General features: G+C 49.4%; 1 protein-coding gene across 1 annotated transcript in view; it reads left to right on the top strand.

The window, feature by feature from the left end:
• CD276 (CD276 molecule) overlaps positions 1–20,413 on the top strand; it is a 64,349-nt gene extending 43,936 nt beyond the window's left edge. Inside the window, exons 2-8 of the mRNA XM_081084891.1 lie at positions 1,708–1,828; positions 10,112–10,450; positions 10,618–10,914; positions 14,238–14,372; positions 15,837–15,878; positions 17,290–17,325; positions 19,012–20,413. Coding sequence (XP_080941017.1) covers positions 1,762–1,828; positions 10,112–10,450; positions 10,618–10,914; positions 14,238–14,372; positions 15,837–15,878; positions 17,290–17,325; positions 19,012–19,034 — 939 coding nt within the window. The 5' untranslated portion in view covers positions 1,708–1,761 and the 3' untranslated portion in view covers positions 19,035–20,413. The remainder of the gene's footprint in view (positions 1–1,707; positions 1,829–10,111; positions 10,451–10,617; positions 10,915–14,237; positions 14,373–15,836; positions 15,879–17,289; positions 17,326–19,011) is intronic.
• Positions 20,414–21,143: the final 730 nt, after the last annotated feature.

Raw genomic sequence — 21,143 nt, 5'->3', positions numbered from 1 at the left:
GGGACAGTAAGGAGGGTTGCCATAGAGTCAGGGTAGGAGACTGTAGGCAAGAGCAGCAGGGAGAGGGTGAGGGAAGGGCCCAGGAAGAACAGACAGGCCTCGGTTTGTCTGGGGGTGAAAGTGAGGAAGGGAGACTCGGAATCTGGAAGCATCTTCATCCTTAGTCCCAGTGCTGCGTGCTGGCTTTTTCTGAGGGCCGCGGTGGCCCTTGTAGGCAGGATGTGGTGCTTGCCAAGGATGCCTTTATGAATGCGGGGTGGGGGAGGGTGAGGAGAGACTGCTGACCAGCAGGTGGCTTTGAGCCACCAGGTTTGGACCGGAAGCCTCTGGGAAGGAAGTGGTTGCTCAGGGCTTCCCCACTGCGGACAGCTGGGAAGGGGGCTGGCAGGATGCACCCGGTCAGCCTGAGCGACTCCCTCAAGCCCCGCTTCTGGGTATGTGGGGGTGGGGGGGTGGGGTTCTTGGCTGGGATTAGAAGGGTTGAAACCAGCTGCCTGTGACTGGAGCTGATGCTAATGTAGAGATTTGCTCCGTGGAAGGGCAGAAAGTTGTGGTTGGGAACCCAAATACTTCTCAGGTGTTCTAACTGTCAAATTACATCATATTAATATGTCAATCATTTATCTGGGCTTTAATTTTTTCTTTTACAAAATGGGATCAAGCAGGTCAGCCTGTTTCCCCTGGGGGCTATGAGAACGTGAATTGTTTATAGGCTTGGCAATCATGTTGGATAGCCTACACTGGCTACGTGGCTTGGCAGGAGCAATCAGGCAGCAGCGTGGGACACAGAGACAAGGTTCGAGCAGCCTGCCCAAGTCAGACACCTTGGGCACAGCCAAGATTGGGAGCAGAGCTGAACCCAGGGAGGTCTGGGGTCCCTGCTGAGGCCACAGACCTACCTCTCACTCAGTCCTGCCTCCAGTCTTGGGGGTCAGCCCCAAGAGGTCAGCCTCTTCTGTTTCTGATTGTCTTGGTCACTCAGCCTATACCTAGGAAACTAGCAAATGCTCCCTCTCTCTGGGCTTCACACTCATACACCCAGCTGCCTCCTAGAACTTGCTCCTGGAAGTTTCTGCACAAACCATGCTAACATCACATGCCCTGCACTGAACCCGCCTCTGTCTCAGTGAGTACCCCACCCGTCACGGACACAAAACCGTGGGCCCCTCACTGCTCCCTTTCTCTGTCCCCACATCCTCCAGTTCTGTCTCTTTCACCCAGATCTACTTTGTCTCTTCTGTCCTGCAGATGCCTGCAGAGTAATGGTTATGAAGCAAGGTAGGACCATATCCTTTCCTCAATTCCAGAATCTCTGTTGGCTCCCAGCTGCCTTCAAGGTAAAGGCCAGGCCTCTTAGTCTGTGTCTAAGCCTGGCTCCAACCTCAGCTCCTCTCCCCATGCTGATCTGAGTACGTCCTTGCCCTGAGCAGGCTGACCTTGCCTCTACTTGCCTCCTCTTCCTGATATTTGCATTTTTGTTCTGGAAGGCTGGGTCACAGCCACCTCTCCAGGTTTAGCCTCTCCAGTGACTCAGTTCCTGCCAGCAGCTCTCGAAAATCCCCTCAGCAGAGAGCCTTGTGCGGGTGTGGGAGGAAGGGCCTCTCAGCTGGCAGTTGCAACCTTGCCCCAGGCTGGTCCAGGGGAGACGGGTGAGTATGCCTGGGGAGGACCTTTTGGGACAAAGGCTTCAATTCCTCTTCCTCACAGGCAGGGGAAGCCTTCCGCCACCGAGAGCCCAGCTGTCAGTTGCCTCAGAAGAAGATGGGCAGCCTTGGCACAGGTGTGCGTGTGGCCACTACCCTAGGAATGCTGTGGTTCTTCTTCACAGGTGAGGGGTGTGGTTTTAGGGCTGGAGGTGGGGGAGGGGCTCCCACTCCCACCAATGGTTTTGTGGAGCCTCTCTGTCTAGCAGGGATGGGGAGGGGTTATTGAACCTCTTCCCAATCTCCCCTGTCCCCTGTCCATGCTCATTTCCACCTCCAGGATCCAGTAGGCAACTTATTTTACATTTCTCAGCCTCGATTTCCCCTTCTATAAAATGGCATTGTGAGCACTAATAAGTCAAATGTCACCTCCTCAGCAAGGCTTTCCTGGCTACCTTGTATAAAACAGCACATCCCTCCCCATCCCTGACCTTACTTCATGCTTCTGGCATTTATCTCCACTTGACATATTGTATGTTTGCTTTCTCTGCTCTAAGAAGAGGATTGGTGCCAGCCACATAATAGATGCTCATTCACTATGTTGAATAAATGATGCAAATATTCCCACAGTGTTGTTTGGCACAGAGTTGGTATTCAACAGTGGCAACTACTTTCATAACAATATTCTCACCTTATATTTCAAATCCTAATCAGTACCTCTGCTCTGAGGGACCACCTTCTTCCACCATGGACAAAGACAAAGCTTAGTGTCTGGCACCATCTAGTGGTCACAAAGAGGCATCTCTGCCCACTGCTGCTTTCATTCCTCAAATGCCTGTAAGAAGGGCACCCTGGTCCAGTTGGTCTCCAGTAGCAGAGCTGGCCTGGGGCACCTGGGGTTGCAGGGAGAGATCTCAGCGCACTGATTATGATACCTCCTACTTTCCATAAAATGTTCTTATTTTCCATTACCATACTATTTTATTTCTTTGTATATCTTTAAATTGAATTTATTGGGGTGACATTGGTTAATAAAATTATACAGGTTTCAGGTATACAATTCTACAATACATCATCTGTATACTGTACTGTGTGTTTACCACCCCAAGTCAAGTCTCCTTCCATCACCATTTATTCCGCCTTTCCCTTCTTCTACCTCTCCTCAACCCCCTTCCCTCTGGCAATCACCTTATTGTTCTCTGTCTGTGAGCCTTTCTCTTTTTTTCTTTCCTTAATCCTTTCACCCTTCTCACCCAGTCTCCAACTCCCTCCCCTCCGATAGCTGTCAGTATGTTCTCTGTATCCATGAGTCAGCCTCCACATTTTAAGTTTATTTTGCTCATTAGATTCCACATGTAAGTGAAATTATATGGTACTTAACTTTCTCTGATTGGCTTATTTCACTTAGCATAATACTCTCCAGGTCCATCCATGCTATCGAAAAAGGCAAGATTTCCTTATTTCTTCAACTGAGTAGCATTCCATTGTGTAAATGTACCACAGCTTTTTTATCTACTCATCTACTGATGGGCACTTGGGCTGCTTCCAAATCTTGGCTATTGTAAATAATGCTGCAATGAACACAGGGGTGCATATATTCTTTCGAATTAGTGTTTTGGGTTTCTTTGGATATATTTCCAGAAGTGGAATCACTGGGTCCATTTTTAAGTTTTTGAGGAAACTGCATACTGCTTTCCACAGTGGCTGCACCAATCTACATTCCCTTTTCTTTTCTTTTTTCTTTTTAAAATATATTTTATTGATTTTTTTCAGAGAGGAAGGGAGAGGGATAGTTAGCAACATCGATGAGAGAGAAACATCGATCAGCTGCCTCTTGCACACCCCTCACTGGGGATGTGCTCGCAACCAAGGTACATGCCCTTAACTGGAATCGAACCTGGGACCCTTGAGTCCGCAGGCTGATGCTCTATCCACTGAGCCAAACCCGTTAGGGCTACATTCCCTTTTCTCCACATGACAGGTGCAGAGATGATATCTCATTATGGTTTTAATTTGCACTTCTCTGATGATTAGTATTATTGAGCATGCTTTCATATATCCATTAGTCATTTGTATGTTTTCTTCAGAGAATTGTCTATTCAGGTCCTTTGCCCATTCTTAATTGGATTTTTTCTTTTTTTGGGGGGGGGGGCGGTTGAGTTTTATTAGTATAAGTTCCTTCTAAATTTTGGATATTAAGCCCTTATCGGATGTATGGACGAATATGTTCTCCATTCAGTGGGTTGTCTTTTTATTTTGATGGTTTCTTTTGCTGTGCACAAACTTTTTAGTTTGATGTAGTCCCATTTGTTTAGTGTTTCTTTTGTTTCCCTTGCCCGAAGAGATATATCAGAAAAAATATTGTTATAAGAAATGACTGAGATTTTACTGCCTATGTTTTCTTCTAGGATATTTATGGTTTGGAACCTAACATTTACATTTTTAATGCATTTAGAGTTTATTCTTGTTATAGTGTCAGAAAGTGGTCTAGTTTCATTTTTTGCACACATCTGTCCAATATTCCCAGCACCATTTATTGAATTGACTATCTTTACCCCACTGTATGTTTTTGCCTCTTTTGTAAAATATTAATTGACTAAAGGCATGGGTTTATTTTTGGGCTCTCTATTCTGTTCCATTGATCAATATGCCAATACCATACTGTTTTGATTACTTTGGTCTTGTATAGTTTGATATCAGGTAGCGAGATTGCTCTAACTTTGTTCTTTTTTCTCAAGATTGCTGTGGCAATTTGAGGTCTTTTGTGGTTCCATATAAGTTTTTGGAATATTTGTTTTAGTTCTGTGAAATATGCCATTGGTATCTTGATAGGAATTGCATTGAATCTGTAGATTGCTTGGGTTGTATGGACTTTTTAATGATGTTAATTCTTCCTATCCATGAACATGGTATATGCTTCCACTTACTGGTATTTGTGTCTTCTTCAATTTTGTTCTTCAGTGTGTTATAATTTTTTGAGTACAGGTCTTTTACATCCTTGATTAAATTTATTCCTAGGTATTTTATTCTTTTTGGAGCAATTTTGAATGAAATTGTTTTCTTAGTTTTTCTTTCTGATAGTTCATTATTGGTGTACAAAAATGCAACTGATTTCTGGATATTTTGTATCCTGCTACTTTGCAGAATTTATTTTTCAGTTTTAGTAGTTTTTGTGTGTGGGATCTTTAAGGTTTTCTATATACAGTAATGTGTCATCTGCAAATAATGACAGTTATACTTCCCTAAATTCCTTTCAGGCCCACAAAACTCTCCCATCCAAATGCTGTGGCCACACCGACAGCTTCCTGATATTATCACATAGTAACCTGGACCTTGACTCAGGGCCTTCGCACCTGCTATTGCCTCTATGTGGCTCTTTGTATGTCAGGCTCTTTATCATTTTTTTAAATTTTATTTTTTAGAGTAATTTTTAGTTTTTCAATTACAGTTGATATACAATATCATAATAGTTTCAGGTGTACAACATAGTGATTAGACATTAATATAACTTATAAGGTGATCAACCCCATAAATCTAGTACACTTCTAACACCATAAATTTATTACAATATTATTGGCTGTATTCCCTATTATGTATTTTACATCCCCGTGACTATTTTGTGATTACTAATTTGTACTTCTTTATCCCTTCCTCTTTCACACCCAGCCTTCCAAACCCCCTACCATCTGCAACCATCAAAATGTCTGTTTCTATCTATGAGTCTGTGTTTTGCATGTTCGTTGATTTTGTTTTTTAGATTCCACATGTAAGTGAAATCATGTGGTATTTGTCTTCCTCTGAGTTATTTCACTTAGAATAATACTTTCTAGGTCCATCCATGTTGTCACAAATGTTAAGATTTCATTCATTTTTATGGCTGAGTCATAGTTCATTGTATGTATGTACCACTTCTTTATCCATTCATCTATTGATGGACACTTAGGTTGCTTCCATATCTTAACTATCCCATATAATAAAAGGCTAGTATTCAAATAGACCGAACGACAGAACAACTGAACAACTGGTCGCTATGACGTGTGCTAACCACCAGGGGGCACATGCAGAACATGGTGAGTGACAGCAGCAGGCAGCAGAGTGTGGAATATGGTGGGTATCAGCCGCAGCAGGATGGTGGAGCAGGTGAGCAGAGGCATCAGACCAAGGCGGGGCACCAGTTGCTGTCATCGGGGCGAGCCTCTGGTGGTTACTGAAAATTCTTTGCTCCCACACTCCATGGTCCTGCCTGGTGCTCACACCTGCTACCAGTACTGGCCCTGCTCGCACCTGCTGCCAGCGTTGGAGCTGTTGTTCGCACCCGCTACCGGCACTAGCCCTGATCACTGGGCGTCGTCAGCGGGTGCAAGTGGTGGCTGCCGGCCCTGATTGCCCCTCAGGGCTTCTCCACCTCCCCCTGCTCCTGAGGGGCAATTGGGGCTGGCAGCCGCTGCTTGCACCTGATGCCAGCGATGGCCCCGCTTGCACCCGCAGCTGGCGCCCAGCACCAGTCCCAATCGCTGGGCACCATCAGCAGGTGCGAGTGGTGGCTGCAGGCCCTGATTGCCCCTGAGGGGTTCTCCACCTCCCCCTGCTCCCCCGATCCGGGCAGCAGCCGCCACTTGCATACACTGACAGCACTGGCCCTGCTTGCACCCACTGCTGATGCTGGCCCCAATTGCTCTGCGTCCTCAGCGTGTGGGAGTGGCAGCGGCGGGAGCAGGGCTGCTGGCAGACAGGGGACTAAGATCCACCATGGGAGGGGCCGGGTGGGGGCGCAGAGGACGGGCAAAGACCCACCCCTATGCCCACTGCAGCCTCAAGGGCCACAGTTCCTTTCAAGGTGCACTAATTTGTGCACTGGGCCCCTAGTTGCTAATAATGCTGCAATGAACATAGGGGTGCATATGTCTTTTTGAATTAGTGTTTTCAGTCTCTTCGGATAAATACCCAAAAGTGGAATTGCTGGGTCCTTCTTTGTCTTTTGTTATAGCCTTTGTTTTAATGTCTATTTTGTCTGGTATAAGTATTGCTACCCCAGCTTTTTTATTTCAATTCCATTTTCATGAAATATCTTATTCCATCTCTCTTTTCAGTGTGTGTTTGTGTTTCTTTTGATCTGACGTAAGTTTCTTGTAGGCAGCATATATAAGCGTCTTTTTTTCTTTTGTTTCTTTTTTTTGTGTGTGTTAATCCTCACCTGAGGATATTTTTCCCATTGAATTTTAGAGAGGGTAGGATGGAGGGAGGGAGAGGGAGAGAGAGAAAAAAAAACATCGATGTGAGAGAGACATGTGCCTTGACCGGGAATGGGGATCGAATCTGCAACCCTTTGGGACATGGGCCAATGCTCTAACCACTGAGCTCACCAGCCAGGACGAGGGTCTTGTTTTCTTATCTATTCAGCCACCCTATGTCTTACCATTGAAGCATTTAATACATTTATATTTAAAGTAATTGTTGATAGATATGTAGTTATTGCCATATTATTATTCATGCTTTTTGTTGTTAATCTTCTCCTAAGGAAATTTTTTCCATTGATTTTTTTAGAGAGAGTGGAAGGGAGGAGGAGAAAAACAGAGAGAAACATCAAGTGAGAGAGACACATCAATTGGTTGTCTCCTGCACTCACTCTGATGGGGACTGGGGATGGAGTCTGCAACCAAGGTACATGCCCTTGACTGGAATTGAATCTGTGACCTTCAGTCCGCAGGCTGATGCTCTAACCACTGAGAAAAACTGGCTAGGGCTTATCATTCATACTTTTGATCTTTTTTTCTTCATGAAGGCCCTTTAATATTTCATGTAATATTGGTTTGGTGGTGATGAACTCTGTTAGCTTTTCTTGTCTGGGAAGCTCTTTATCCTTTGATTCTAAGTGATAGCTTTGCTGGGTAGAGTAATCTTAGTTTTAGGTTCTTGTTTTTCATCACTTTGAATATTTTGTGCCAATTCCTTCAGGCCTGCAAAGTTTCTGTTGAGAAATCAGCTGACAGACTTATGGAAGCTCCCTTGTAAGTAACTCTCTGTTTTTTTTCTTGCTGCTCTTAAGATTTTCTCTTTGTCTTTAACCTTTGGGATTTTAATTATGATGGGCTTTGGTGTCGGCCTATTTGGGTTTATCTTTTTTGGGACTCTCTGTGCTTCCTAGTCTTGTATGTCTATTTCCTTCTCCAGTTAGGGAATTTTTTCTGTCATTGCTTCCTCTCTTTTCCTTCTGGGACCTCTCTGCTGTGGATGTTGATACATTTGATGTTGTCCCAGAGGTCCCTTAAACTATCCTAATTTTTTAAGTTCTTGTTTTCTTTTTGCTATTCTGATTGGGTGTTTTCTGCTACTTTATCCTCCAAATTGCTGATTTGATTCTCTGCTTCTTCTACTCTACTGTTGCTTCCCTTTAATATATTCTTCATTTCAGTTAGTGTATTCTTCATTTCTAACTGCTTTATGTTTTCTATCTTCATTTTTATGTCTCTTATTTCGTTGTTGAAGTCATTACTGAGATCATTGACCATATAACCAGTGCTTTGAATTCTGCATCTGGTAGATTGCTTGTCTCCATTGTGTTTAGTTCTTTTTCTAGAGTTTTGGTCTGTTATTTCATTTGGGATTGTTTCTTTGTATCCTTATTTTGGATGGCTCCCTCTGTTGGTTTCTATTTATTAGGTAGAGGTGCTATGCCTTCTGGTCTTGGTAGAGTGGTCTTTGTAGTAGGTGTCCTGTGGGGCCCAGTGGCACATTCTCTGTGGTCATCTGAGCCAGGTGCTCCAGGTGTGTCCATTGTGTGGATTGTGTGTGCCCTTCTCTGTAGTTGAGCCCTGATTGCTATTGGCATGTCTGTGGGAGGGATTGACACTTATGCTGACTGGCTAAGGACTGGCTATGAGTACAGTGGAAGAACTGTTATGCAGGGGTTTACCCTACAAAACAAAATTGCTTTAGTGGGACTCTGGTGTGTCAGGCTGTTTTTCATTTCCTTTAAATCTCAGCTTAATAGCTCTAAGAATGTGCCTCACTACCATATTTAAAAGTATGGGCACTTTTTTCTTTCTGTGCAAGCTAACCATGTTTATTTAAGAAAAGAAAAAAACACTTGTGATCCTTTCTCATCCAGAGAAAACCGCTAATAACACTACAGTGCATACTTTTTTAGACTCCCCTTTCTAATTTATAAAGATAATACTAGAGGCCTGGTGCACGAAATTCATGCAGGGAGTGGGGATCTCTCAGCCCGACCTGCACCCTCTCTCAATCTGGGACATCTCTCTCACAATCTGGGACCACTGGCTCCTAACCGCTCACCTGCCTGATCACCTCTAACCACTCTGCCTGCCTGCCTCATCGCCCCTAACCACTCTGCCTGCCTGCCCGCCTGATGTCCCTAACTGCTTGCCTGCCTGCCTGATAGCCCCTAATCACTCTGCCTGCCTGCCTGATCGCCCCTAACTGCCTCTACCTTGGCCCCAACCACTGTGGCTTCATCCAGAAGGACGTCTGAAATGACATCCAGAAGGTCGTTTGGCTGTCTGGTCTAATTAGCATATTACACTTTTATTATTATAGATATACTCATGGGAAAATGAAACCAGAATAGATAGCTGTTAAGTATCTGCCAGTTGTTTGAAAGCTACCACTGTACTTTCTAATTCATTGACATGTTTTCTTCCTTCCTATTCCTAATCACATGCTAATAAGGATTTGTGTGCTAGTGTGTTCCTCTCTTCTATTAAAATGTCAGCTCTGTATAGGTGTGACTTTGGTCCCATTCTCTTACATTCCTAACTCTTACACTTGGCAAATAGTAGGTGCTTACTGTATTTGTGTTGATTGAATGAGGGTTGCAGCCAGTAAACTTACTTTAGGTCTCAGGCCTCAGAGAACAGGTGGATGGGGCTTGGGATTAACCCTGAAGGAGAAGGGGACTAGAGAGGCCCAGCGTGTCTCCACCCACCTGACCACCCTGCCCCACCGACTCTGCTCCCAGGCCCCGCCTTGGAGATACAGGTCCCCACTAATCATGTTTATTTAAGAAAAGAAAAAAGCAGGGTGGGTAGTGCTAAGGGGTGAGGGCGATGGTAACAGGCTTCTCTGCTCTCTAGATCTCCTGACTCAGGGCCCTGGAGACTTCTGGAAGGATGGGGAAGCGTTCAGCTCTCAGCAGGGATGAAGGAAAGGGGAGGGAAATGAGGCCTAGCTGGGAGGAAAGGTTTGCTAGGGCCAGAGGCAGCCCAAGTCTGGCCCCCAGAATGGACCTTGTCAGACCAAGGCCAACTACTATGATTTCTGTCAGAAGATGCGGGAGACTCTATGTCTGGGAGTCCTGCTGCTCGATCTGCTTTTGGGTGTGGGGAGAAAATGGGAAAGTGGAACGGGGCCTGGGGTTGGTTGGGGAGGAGGTGTGGGAGGCTGCAGGGTGGTAGCATGGAGTGTTGCTACTCCTACTCACTACCCTGCTCCTCCAACCTCGCCTTCAGGCGCGGTAGAGGTCCAGGTCCCCGAAGACCCCGTGGTGGCCCTGCTGGGTACCGATGCTACACTGCGCTGCTCCTTCTCACCGGAGCCCGGCTTCAGCCTGGAGCAGCTCAATCTCATCTGGCAGCTGACAGACACCAAACAGCTGGTGCACAGCTTCACACAGGGCCAGGACCAGGGCAGCGCCTATGCCAACCGCACCACGCTCTTCCCTGACCTACTGGCTCAGGGCAACGCGTCCCTGAGGCTTCAGAGTGTTCGTGTGGCTGATGAGGGCAGCTTCACCTGCTTCGTGAGCATCCGAGACTTTGGCAGCGCCGCGGTCAGCCTGCAGGTGGCAGGTGAGCACCAGAAGGGGACGCCCTCCCCCTGAGTCACCCCTCTCACTTCCCTTCTCCTTACCCACTGCCCAGTGCTGACCCCTGTTACAGCCCCAGGCACCTTGTTCCTCCACTGTGCCCCCTCTGTCCTTGCCTTATCTTGACCTCTACCCTTTGCCTCCCTCAAGCCCCCTACTCGAAGCCCAGCATGACCTTGGAGCCCAACAAGGACCTGCAGCCTGGGGATGTAGTGACCATCATGTGCTCCAGCTACCAGGGCTACCCTGAGGCCGAGGTGTTCTGGCAGGATGGACAGGGTGTGCCTTTGTCGGGCAATGTGACCACATCGCAGATGGCCAATGAGCAGGGTTTGTTTGACGTGCGCAGTGTTCTGAGAGTGGTGCTGGGTGCTAACGGCACCTACAGCTGCCTGGTGCGCAACCCCGTGCTGCAGCAGGACGCTCACGGCTCCGTCACCATCACAGGTAGGGGACTGACGAACTGCTGGGGAGGATGGAGGAGCCACCCCCTCTTTTCTAGATGCTGGGCTGGAATTTAGATAGGTTTGAATGTTCAGAAGACTTGAAAAACCATTTTCATACATTTTAGGTGTCTCAAATTCTCTCCCAAGAAGCCCTTAAGGGACTTGCCTTAATGAACTGGTACGAGGCATTTGTAATGTTTACTATCCTAGCAGCATCTTAGGTGGCACTTATGCTTCTTATACAGGGAACCAAGTACTTGCCTGGAATATGGGGTGTGGTTGGGAGTTCTGGGGCAGCTCCAAGGCATGGAAGTGTTTTCTTATGGGAACTTCTCTGGCTGATGGGAAGGCTTTGCTGCGTCCATGGGTGCCATTTGATTCTGAGACCCTGAGAGACAGCTGGCCTTCTACAGGTGGTCAGCCCCAGCAACCCATCAATGTCAGCTCTTCTATAATTGCACTCACAACCCAGGCAGCAGTCAGAATGGCTGGGGCTCTCTCTGCTGCTCCTATGTGGTCAAATACTGGGTTGATCTCACACTCTCTGGTTTGGGGGGTCCTAGCACAGACACCCTTTCTCTTCCTTGAATGTCCACCTTCGTGGGCATCCCTTGTGCCTGGAGATGTGAAGCAGCCTCAGGCCAAGGGAAGCAGTCTCTGTCTGTGTTTGGATCTCAGTCTGGCTCCTCAGTTCCTCCCCATGAGCCAACTGACCTTTCCAGGGGCCTCCCCATGAATCTGGGTCAGGACAGCAGGTTATGCCCTGTTTTTCTTCCTATGACTTCCACTCAACCCCCCAGCCCACCCATGTCCCGACCTGCACCTGGTCCTCAGTTTCTGCACAAGCCTCAGAATTCACTGACTTATTCTGTCTCTTCTCACAGGCGGACCTGGACCTTCCAAGGCCTTCACTGGTCTTCTAGGCATAGGCTCACTCCTCCTTCTCTTTCAGGTGTTTCCTTCTGTCAAGGCTGTGTTTCCCCTGCCCACCCACCCAAGATGGACCCCACCCTATTCCTGGGGACCCCCTGGGCTGGTGATCTTTGTGGAGAAGTCACTGCCCCAGGCTTTTGGATGTTCTGAGGGGTCTCCTTGGCCTATTAAAGAACAGCATATTTTCTGGTGTGTTTGTAGGAAAGAGTAAAAACTATTAGACAGTGAGATTGACTGGAGTGGTCGAGAGAAGTCTCCAGGGACTGGTGAGCGTTGAGAGGCCTTGGCAGATTGGTGGGCTTCCTGGCAATTTGCACACGGGCTGAGACGGGCATTGCCGCGCTGTGCAAAAAGGGCTTGTCAGTCAAATGTAATTGCAGGGAGAATGTTTACCCACCAAAGACCAAGGTCTTTACTTAAAACTTTAGTAACTAACATTTGAAGTGCTTTCATTTGGACGAGGAAACTGAAGCCCTGAGGGAAGAGAGGACTTTCCCCAGGCCACAGACCAGCGCAGTGGCTCTGGCTCTTCTGGGGGTCAGGCACCTCTTTAAAAATTGGATAAATGATAAATGCAATAGCATGTATTTAAATTTTGAGGGTGTGTGGCCCCTCTAAATTCATGCCTGGGGGGTCTGTCGACCTTGGCTCCAGCACCCTCCAGTGAGCAGATGAACCAGGACCAGAATTCAACTCTTAGCCTTTCAGTCTAATTTTCTCTCCCCGCCACCCAGCCTCCTGTTTTTGTTAGAGCAGGTCTGGCCTACTTTGGAGCCTTTGGCCTGTATTTCACTTCGGGCAGCTTTGTGCCTGTAAAACATTCTGGGATTGAAACTTCCAGCCCTCCAGCCTAGCCTCTCCCACACCGGCCGGAGGTGCGTGAAGCTCAGTGGGCTTGTGGAGCAGGCACTGTATGGGGAGCCAGAAGACAATGGTCTGAGCCCTGCTCTGTCCTTTACCAGTTGAATGAGGGCAAGTTTGACCTGTGTTCTAGGCACCAGCCTACGATGAACACAGAAAGAGCCTCCCTCCCCCGGGTATTTCTTTGACTCTTCTCTGTCATCGCTGCAGGAGCCCCACCCTGGGCTCCCCAGGGGTTTCATGGACTGGCCCTCCTGACTCCTCATATCAACGGCTGTCCTCTCCTGCTTATCAGGTGATGGGTCCCTCTGCTTCCTATGTCCAGACCAGCAGCTTTGCCAGCCATGCCAGCTGAAGGTGGCATCTGCCTCAAATGCCCGTGTCTATGCCAGGGCCTCCACTGATCGAGGGCTGAGGACGGAGGACACTGCTCTCAGCACAGCTGGTGTGCCTACAGGAGCCACTGGGCCCAGGCTGCTAATGCCCGGTGCTCGTGTCCTCCAGAGAGCACAGGAAGGCAGCACTGTCTTTGGTTAGATTTGTTGTCCCCGAGCCTTCTACCCTGGAGCCAGCAGGAATCCAGGGCCTGGGCTGGAGGATGGCATGCTCAGAACAACTGCTGGCCCTGACCCAGGTGTGGGCACTTCAGCCCCTTCCATCTGCCGTGAGAGAGTTCACAGAAGGGCCCTCAGCACTTCACAGAGAGATGCCCATGGCACGCTCCTCACTCTAGCGCCCTCAGTGCGCATCCTCATCGACATGCAGGATCTGAAGACACTTTCCGTAAAGGGCTGGATAATAAATATTTTAGGCTTTATGGGCCACATAGCATCTCTTACTGCTGCTGCTTTCCCACTTCCTTCTGCTCTTCTCTTCCCATTTCTTGGCAGCCCTTTACAAAAATTACCTCACAGGCTATACAAACACAGGTCACAGGCCAGATTTAACTGGCAGGCCTTACTTTGCTGACTCCTGATCTGTAGGGTGGGGAACATCACTAGGTGGGGCTGCGATAGTCAGGGAAGGCCTCCTGAGGAGGTGGACTTAAGGTAGGTGGAGAGCTTGGGAGCACTTTTTAGGTCAGGGAAACTGACAGCAATGTATGGTGGCTGGAGGGAGCCAGTTGTCTCTGCAGAGAAGGGCCAGGACATTGGTTTGGCTGCAGCAGGGGTTCCTATAGTGGAATTAGATACAAAGGAGGGGGAGGGGAAGTAAGTGGCAGCTAGATTATCGAGGTCCTTGAATCCTGTAAAAATGATTGAAGCATTATTCTCAGATCCGCAGGGAGCCATAGAAAGTTCTTGAGCATCATCAACTGAAAACTCTTCAACCCTACCAGGTTGAAGCATGTTCATACCAGCCATGGTCTGTCAGGGTTTGGAGGGTGTTTGGGGGAGCAGGGAAAGGGCATGTGCACAGTGTTGAGGCCCAGAGAGGGTGGGAGTCCCCCACGCACCTTGGAGCCAGAGGGTTCTGACTTCATGGCCATGGGGGCCAGAGACGATGATTTCTCCCCACTGCCCCTCCCAGGACAGCCCATGACATTCCCCCCTGAGGCCCTGTGGGTGACCGTGGGACTCTCTGTCTGTCTTGTTGCACTGCTGGTGGCCCTGGCCTTCGTGTGCTGGAGAAAGATCAAACAGAGCTGTGAAGAGGAGAATGCAGGTGAGAGGAGTGTGTGGATGTGCGTGCACATGTCTATGGGCATGTTGGTGTGCCTGTGACATCAATATGAGTTTTACTTTCCCCTGACAGAATGAATGTGGGTGTGCCAGTGGGGCTAGATTGTGTGTGTATGACCTTGGGGCTGAATGTGTCTTGTGTGTGTGAATAAGTTGAGTCTACCTGTGAGTGTGCAAGTCTGGCAGGTTGAATATGTATATGAGTGTGACTGGAAGCAGTGGTAGACGTGTAAGGGTGAAGTGTGAGAAGGTGATGGATGTGTCTGTGAGAATAAATCCCACGAGTGTGACTGTGAGTGAGAGCACAGGTTTAGAAATTTAACATAAGTGTGAATGTTTCATGGGTTTGGGGCCATTATGTGAGGGTGTGTCTGCCTCAGAGGGGGAAGAGCCTGGATCTTCTGCCATTTGCTGGGCTAGGGTCAGTATGAGCAGACTTTGGTGACTGGCAGGTGGTGAGCTGATCTCTGGAGATGGGTGGCTTGACCTTGGTAGGTAAGTTGACTGTGGTGAGTGGTGGGTGAGGAAGTGGACATTGATGAGTGGGTGAGTTGACCCTGGTTGGTGATACAGAGGTTAACAGAGGTTTTCTTGGGTAAACATGAAAGTAATGGTGAGAGATTTGCAACGTCATGGATGGAACTGGAGAGCATTATGCTAAGTGAAATAAGCCAGTCAATGAAGGAAACATACCACATGATCTCACTCATTCATGGATAATAGAGACCATTATAAACTTTTGAACAATAATAGATACAGAGGCAGAGCTGCCTCAAACAGATTGTCAAACTGCAGCGGGAAGGCCGGGGAGGGTTGGGGGGCAGGAGGTAGGGGGGTAAGAGACCAACTAAAGGACTTGTATGCATGCATATAAGCATAACCAATGGACATAAGACACTGGGGGATAGGGGAGGCAGGGGGACTGTCTAGGGCGGGGGGATAAAATGGACACATATGTAATACCCTTTGTAATACTTTAAGCAATAAAAAAAAAAAAAAGAAAGTAATGGTGAGAGATAAAGATGACTCGGTGTCAGGAAGGACAGTGAGTATGTGAATGGGGAAGAGGCTGGTCAGTTGACAGATAGGTGATGCTTGTGCAGCAGTGCCTGGGTGGGCTGGTGGAAGGATGAGTGGACTGATAGATGGGTGGGTATACATGTTGGAGGGTGGTGATTGACTGGATTGGTAGGTGAATGGATGAGTAGATGATGGGTTCAGTGGATTGATGAAGGTGAGTAGCTGGTCCTTGGCAAGATGAGTGGCTGGGAGCCCTTTATCCTGCCCCAGGGCCCTGCTCTGTGATACTTGCTCTAAAGTTCTGACTCTGTATCCAACACTTGACCACGGGTCAGGCCTGTTTCCCATTTACCTGCCTCCTGCACCCCCAGGTGGGGAAGTGCAGTGATGGAAATGGGGCTGAGAAAGTTTTTGTTTGCTCTTCCAGGAGCTGAGGATCAGGATGGGGATGGAGAAGGACCTAAGACTGGTAAGTCTAAGCTTGTAGCTGGTCTTATTGGCTGAGGAAAGGACACAGGGACAGGGGAGAGGTCTTCAGGACCTGGAGACCAAATATGGAGGAGCCATATTTGCTTGAGGTTGAATGAAGCGTGTCCTGTGAACTGAGGCCTCACCACCCATGTGAGTCTGGTCTCTGCTCAGCATTAGGCTTGGAGGTGGCTCTCCCCTGATTCCTTTCCAGGTGCTGCTTCGCCTCACCTGCCTACCTTTACCCATCTGCCAGCCAGTCCCACCCCTAGGGACCCTGCACTGTGGAGTCCGGTGGATTCCTAGGGGAGGGAGATAGGGCAGCCTGAGTTTCAGTTCCAGCTCCTGCTCATATAAGCTGAGTGGCCTTGAGCTTTGCTTCTCTGGGCCTTGACCTCCTCATCTTTGAGTCTCAGTTTTCTCATAAGAACTGCCTCCCTTCATTGGGTGTGTGGGTTTGATTAGATGAGGTAATGTCTATAAATGGCCTACTATCATTCCTGGTACCTAGGAAGTGCTCAATACCTTGGAGTCCTGTTACTAGGCAGATAGTGTAAGATAGTCCCATTCTGGATACAGGTTAAGTAACTCTGGTAACTCTGCTCCTTTGGGCTTCCGTTTCCCATCTGTAAATGTCATCCTGCCCTTGCTCTGATGGCGCCCGAGGCTGGTTTTGGAGCTCTCTGAAGTGACAGGATAGGAAAGAGGTTTGCAAAGGTCCCAGTGCTGCGGGGACACAAACTGGGAGCCCAGTGTGGGGTGGGTGCCAACGTGCTGGTATCTCGTGGCCATGGTGCCCTCATTGCCTTCCCTTCTGGCTCCTGGGCTAGGAAAGGCAGGTTCCTGTTGAGCCATCTGGGATGATGCTAGTTGACACCAGTTCCCTCCCCACACCCACAAAACAAAGGGCGAGAAATGGTCACCTGGGACTGCTATAAATGATGCCAATTAATTATCTGCCTTTGGTGTCTGGGTGTGGAGATGGCTCTGGGATCAGGCCTCCTTTTTTCATGCTCAGAGGCAGATGGAGTTGAAAGAAGTGAGAGCAGGAGCTGGTGGCTTAGAGATTTGGTCAGTGTCTGTTCCACATGGTCCCGGGGACTTCCGGGGACACCCGCAGCCTCTCTAGCTCCTCACTTCCCTGTGTTTTGGAGCAGATGCCTCCTCTCTATCTCACTGGAGGGCAGGTCGCTGTTCTCATTCGACTGATGCTGAAAACGAGGCCTAGGGGTGGGCGTGACAAGCCAGGGTGGAGCTGGGACTGGGGACGGCAGCCTAGGCCCCCTTCCTTGGTGCTATGACCTTTCCCCTCTCCTGCCTCCTCCTCCCAGTCCTTCTGTCTCTCCGCACCACCCTCTACAACACAGCTTTCCACAGTTCCTCCTAACTATGTGCTTCTTCCTTTTTTGCAGTCCTGAGGCCTCTAAAACACTCTGAAAATAAAGAAGGTAATGACACTTGGTGCTTGAGATTGTGTGTGTCTGTGCACTTGTGTGTAGGAGGCATGGGGGTCATGGGGAAGTGTTTATACCCCTTGCTGGTGACCTGCTCCCCAGAAGAGCAGCCTCCACTCCCTCGCAACCCCTAGTAGAGCTGCTGGGACCTTGGTTACTCTGCCCTCTGAAGCGTGGGGTCAGACCAAACCTGGGTTCAGCAACTTGGGTTCTGGCTAGGAAAGAATTCAGAGGCAAGACCCAGCACTAAGAGAACATTTATGTAGTAAATCATAGAGGTAAAACAGTAATTCTAAAAGAAATGCACTTAATAAACAAATTGTAGAGGTAAAGGAAGGGCCTTTGGAGCTTGGGAGTGAGGAAGCAAATGGTAAAGTGCCTGGGGCTGGGAGGGGGTCGGGGAGGGAGAAGGAAAGGGGAGAGGGAGGGGAGAAAACGACGGGGAGAGGGAGAGAAAGGCAAGGGCATGTTCTCAGAAGGGAGAGCACACTGGGTCCTCCATCCTATGGGTTTTAAGGGTGGAGAGTTTAGGGGGGTCCCAGGGAAAATCTCAATAGAGTATTCAGCAGCTTCTCAGGTGTCCTTTCAGGGTCTAGGTCTCCACTGATTAGCTGGTGGTGGTCAGGGCAGGGGGTCATTATCCAATGTAGCAGGTCCTGAGGTCAGCCATGCTGGTTTTGTTGCTTATTTGGGCCTGGAACTGAAATCCAACTGAGGCCTAGATGTTATCTCTAGGGAGGAAGGTTACGGGATCCAAACCCCATAACTAGCCATATGCTAGGGGAGGAGAAGTCACCCTGGGGGTGAGGTCCCACCTTATGATTGTCCTTTGCTAGGCACCACCCTGGTGACCTTCTGTACCTGGCCTATTGTCCTTGCTCTGCTCATGTCTATCTAACTGCCGATTACAGACCTGAGTGGCTTCCACCTAGAAAATCAAGGTTGGTTGCCAAAGGTTATGGAGCCTTAGAGTTTTTTCAAGTCACCTTGGTGTCCCTGTTAGGAATTCCTGGATGCTCATCCCTGCATTGAGCTTTCCTCTGGGTCTCAGGCTCTGGACTTGCTGGGCAAGCACAGGGGCAGTCCACAGGAGGAGAGCTATTTTCCTGGACAGACAGACCCCCAAAGAATGGGAGAGGGAAGGGTGTGGTCACACATGTCCCTCTCCTCCTTCTAAACTCTCCATTCAGGCCAGGAGTAGAGTGAGGCCAGGGCTATGAATCCACGAGGTGCCCTCTACATGGAGACAAGAAGCCAGGGGGAGGAAGGTTTCCCACAGCATGGCTGCTAGGGATATTGGCGTGGGAAAGAGAAGCTGGAAAGGGTTTCCTGCTGGCGGACAGAAGAGATGGGAAGGGAAAAGTGTGCCAGGCAGAGGGGCCAGTGGGAGGGAAGTGTTTGAGTTGAGTGGACCCATGGGGACTGGTGAGGACCAAGCAGTCTCCCTCAGGCGCCCTGGTGGTCTGTCTGATGCCCACCTCCGGTGTTTGTGTCTTTCTGGGCCGTGGGGCAGCGCTTAGTGCTGGGGACGGCTAGCTGGAACTCTGTGGCCACTCCCACACACACTGCCCGCTCTGAAGTATGTGACCATGTGCCTGGGCTTCTGGCACTCTCCCAAGAGTAGAACTCAGGCACTTAATGCTCCTCCCCCCCTTTTTTTCTTCCCATCATGAAATTTAGGTGATGGACCAGAAATAGCCTGACCAAAGGATCAGGGAGCTGCTGCCCTTGCCTTGGGCCCCCCCGCTGCCTGCACTGGGGCCTCTGTGTGAGCCCTGGGCTGGGGCTTCCTTGCCCCCAACAGATCGCTCCCATCCTGGCGAATCTACTCATTCTGCAGAGGATGCAATACAAGACCACTTACAGCCTCATTTCGCCAATGGACACGACTCCCAAGTCATCCTGCTGCCTTATTTCTTATGGACACAATACACAGACCCCACCACCTTGTTTCTCCAATGGATACGCTACTTGGACCATCTGGCTGCCTTTTTCTCTAGAGCACTCAGCATTCAGACTGACCCTCTGACGTGTTTCTCCAAAGACACGATACAGAGTCACTCCTCGCCTTGTTTTTCCAGTGGCCCTGACACACCAGCTCTCACTTCTCAGACTCCCCCACCTGCCTGCAGCCCATATCCTCAGATGGGGCACTGCAGCCTCAGATCTGTCGCCTTGAGTCTAGCGGTGCCCCCTCTTGCTTTCTCCCACGCTGGCCCCAAGGCCGGCCTTTCCCTCCTCCACTGCGTGAACACAGGTCCCCTCCCAGGCATGCACGTGCTGGAACACGTACAGGCTCCCCCTGGGCCGGTCTCTTCCAAGGTGCCCTGGTCTGTGCCTGTGAGCCCCCCTCTGCCCACCATCCCCGCGGGAAGCACGTGCTGGTCACACTGGGTCCTGGGGATCAGCTACTATTCCTTTGCTTATTCATTCAAGTAATGTTCTCTGGGCACCATGGGGTTGGCACTGTGTTTGTTAGGTGTGGGGAACCCTCCCTGAGAAGACAAGCTGCTTCCTCAAGGACTTGCCCTTCAGCTGCAACCCTGTGAGGAAATAGCAGTTCATGAGAGGGGCTTCTGCCTTCTCCCTGCTGTACCCCTCTGCTATGCCCCCAGCTACCTAGGCACCTCACCCCATCCCATCTCTGGTTCTTACTCAGAGTGGCAGGAGGTGGGTAGAAACCTGGAGAAAGGGATGGAACCTCTTCACTCCAACTGGTGAGAAGCTGATGGTCCCCAAAGTGTCTTTTCAGGGTGAGCAGGTGGTCAGCCAGGCAAGACAAAACAGACCCCAAGAGCCCAGCAAGAAGGATGCCTGGGGCCTTGGCCAGGGGTACAGCCCCTCCTCCCTTCCCCCCACCATGGTGCTATTCTGGGGCTGGGCAGACATTTCTTGGCCTCTCTTTGGCCAGCCCCCAGCCTCTGGTAGAATGAACTTCTGATGTTCTCCCACTGACATAGCTCCCTTCACCAACAGTGAAGACATGGGATTTCTAATTTAAATGTGGGACTCTCAGGAATTTCATAAACTGGGGGGAGGGAGGGAGGTACTTGGGGGAAAATAAATGCCTTTGTAGAAAGCTTTTTCTCTGTGAAGTGCATGGAATAGGGCCGGGTCAGGACTCAGCAGGAAGGATTCCTTCCTGGACATCACAGCTGAACCTCCTTTCACCATCCTTCAGCACTCGGTCTCGGGAGTCATGTCGCCCCTCCCTCAGTTTCTCTCTTGGTAAAGTGAAGTTGGCCATGTAGAAAGGCCCTTTGGGTTACTGTATGGGGCTCCACTCACTCCTAAAACACCCCATAAAGAAGACTCTGACCCCAGGTTTGTTTAGGGCTTCTGCGAATACCCCATTTTGCAGATGGGGAAGCTGAGACCCAGTGAGAAGCTGGTACCAGGAAAGGAGTTCTGCATGCTATTCTTTTTAATAAAATTTTATTATTATTATTGGCTTTGGGAGAGAAAGGGAGAGGGAGAGATAGAAACATTGATGAGAGAGACATTGATTGACTGTCTCCTGCACGCCCCTCACTGGGGATCGAGCCCAAACCTGGGCATGTGCCCTAACAGGGAATGGAACCAGTGACCTCTTGGTTCATGGGTCAATACTCAACCACTGAGCAACACTGGACTCCGTGGCCTGTGACCCGGAGCAAGGTGTTCGCTTTCTTGGGCCTTCTTTTCTTATGTGAAAAGTAGGCCTGAGGTTCTCACCACTTTCCACCTCCGAGGGCTGAGAAGGAGGGTGAGCATGGCAGGCTCACGGGCGTCCAGAGGACCAGCTTCAGGCCGCAGGCGCTTGCAGGGTGCTC

Source organism: Myotis nattereri (genome assembly GCF_964212035.1).
Source record: "Myotis nattereri genome assembly, chromosome: 1".
NCBI classification, from domain to species: Eukaryota; Metazoa; Chordata; class Mammalia; order Chiroptera; family Vespertilionidae; genus Myotis; species Myotis nattereri.
The sequence above is the reverse complement of the archived record's forward strand: the minus strand, read 5'-3'. Positions and strand labels throughout refer to the sequence as shown.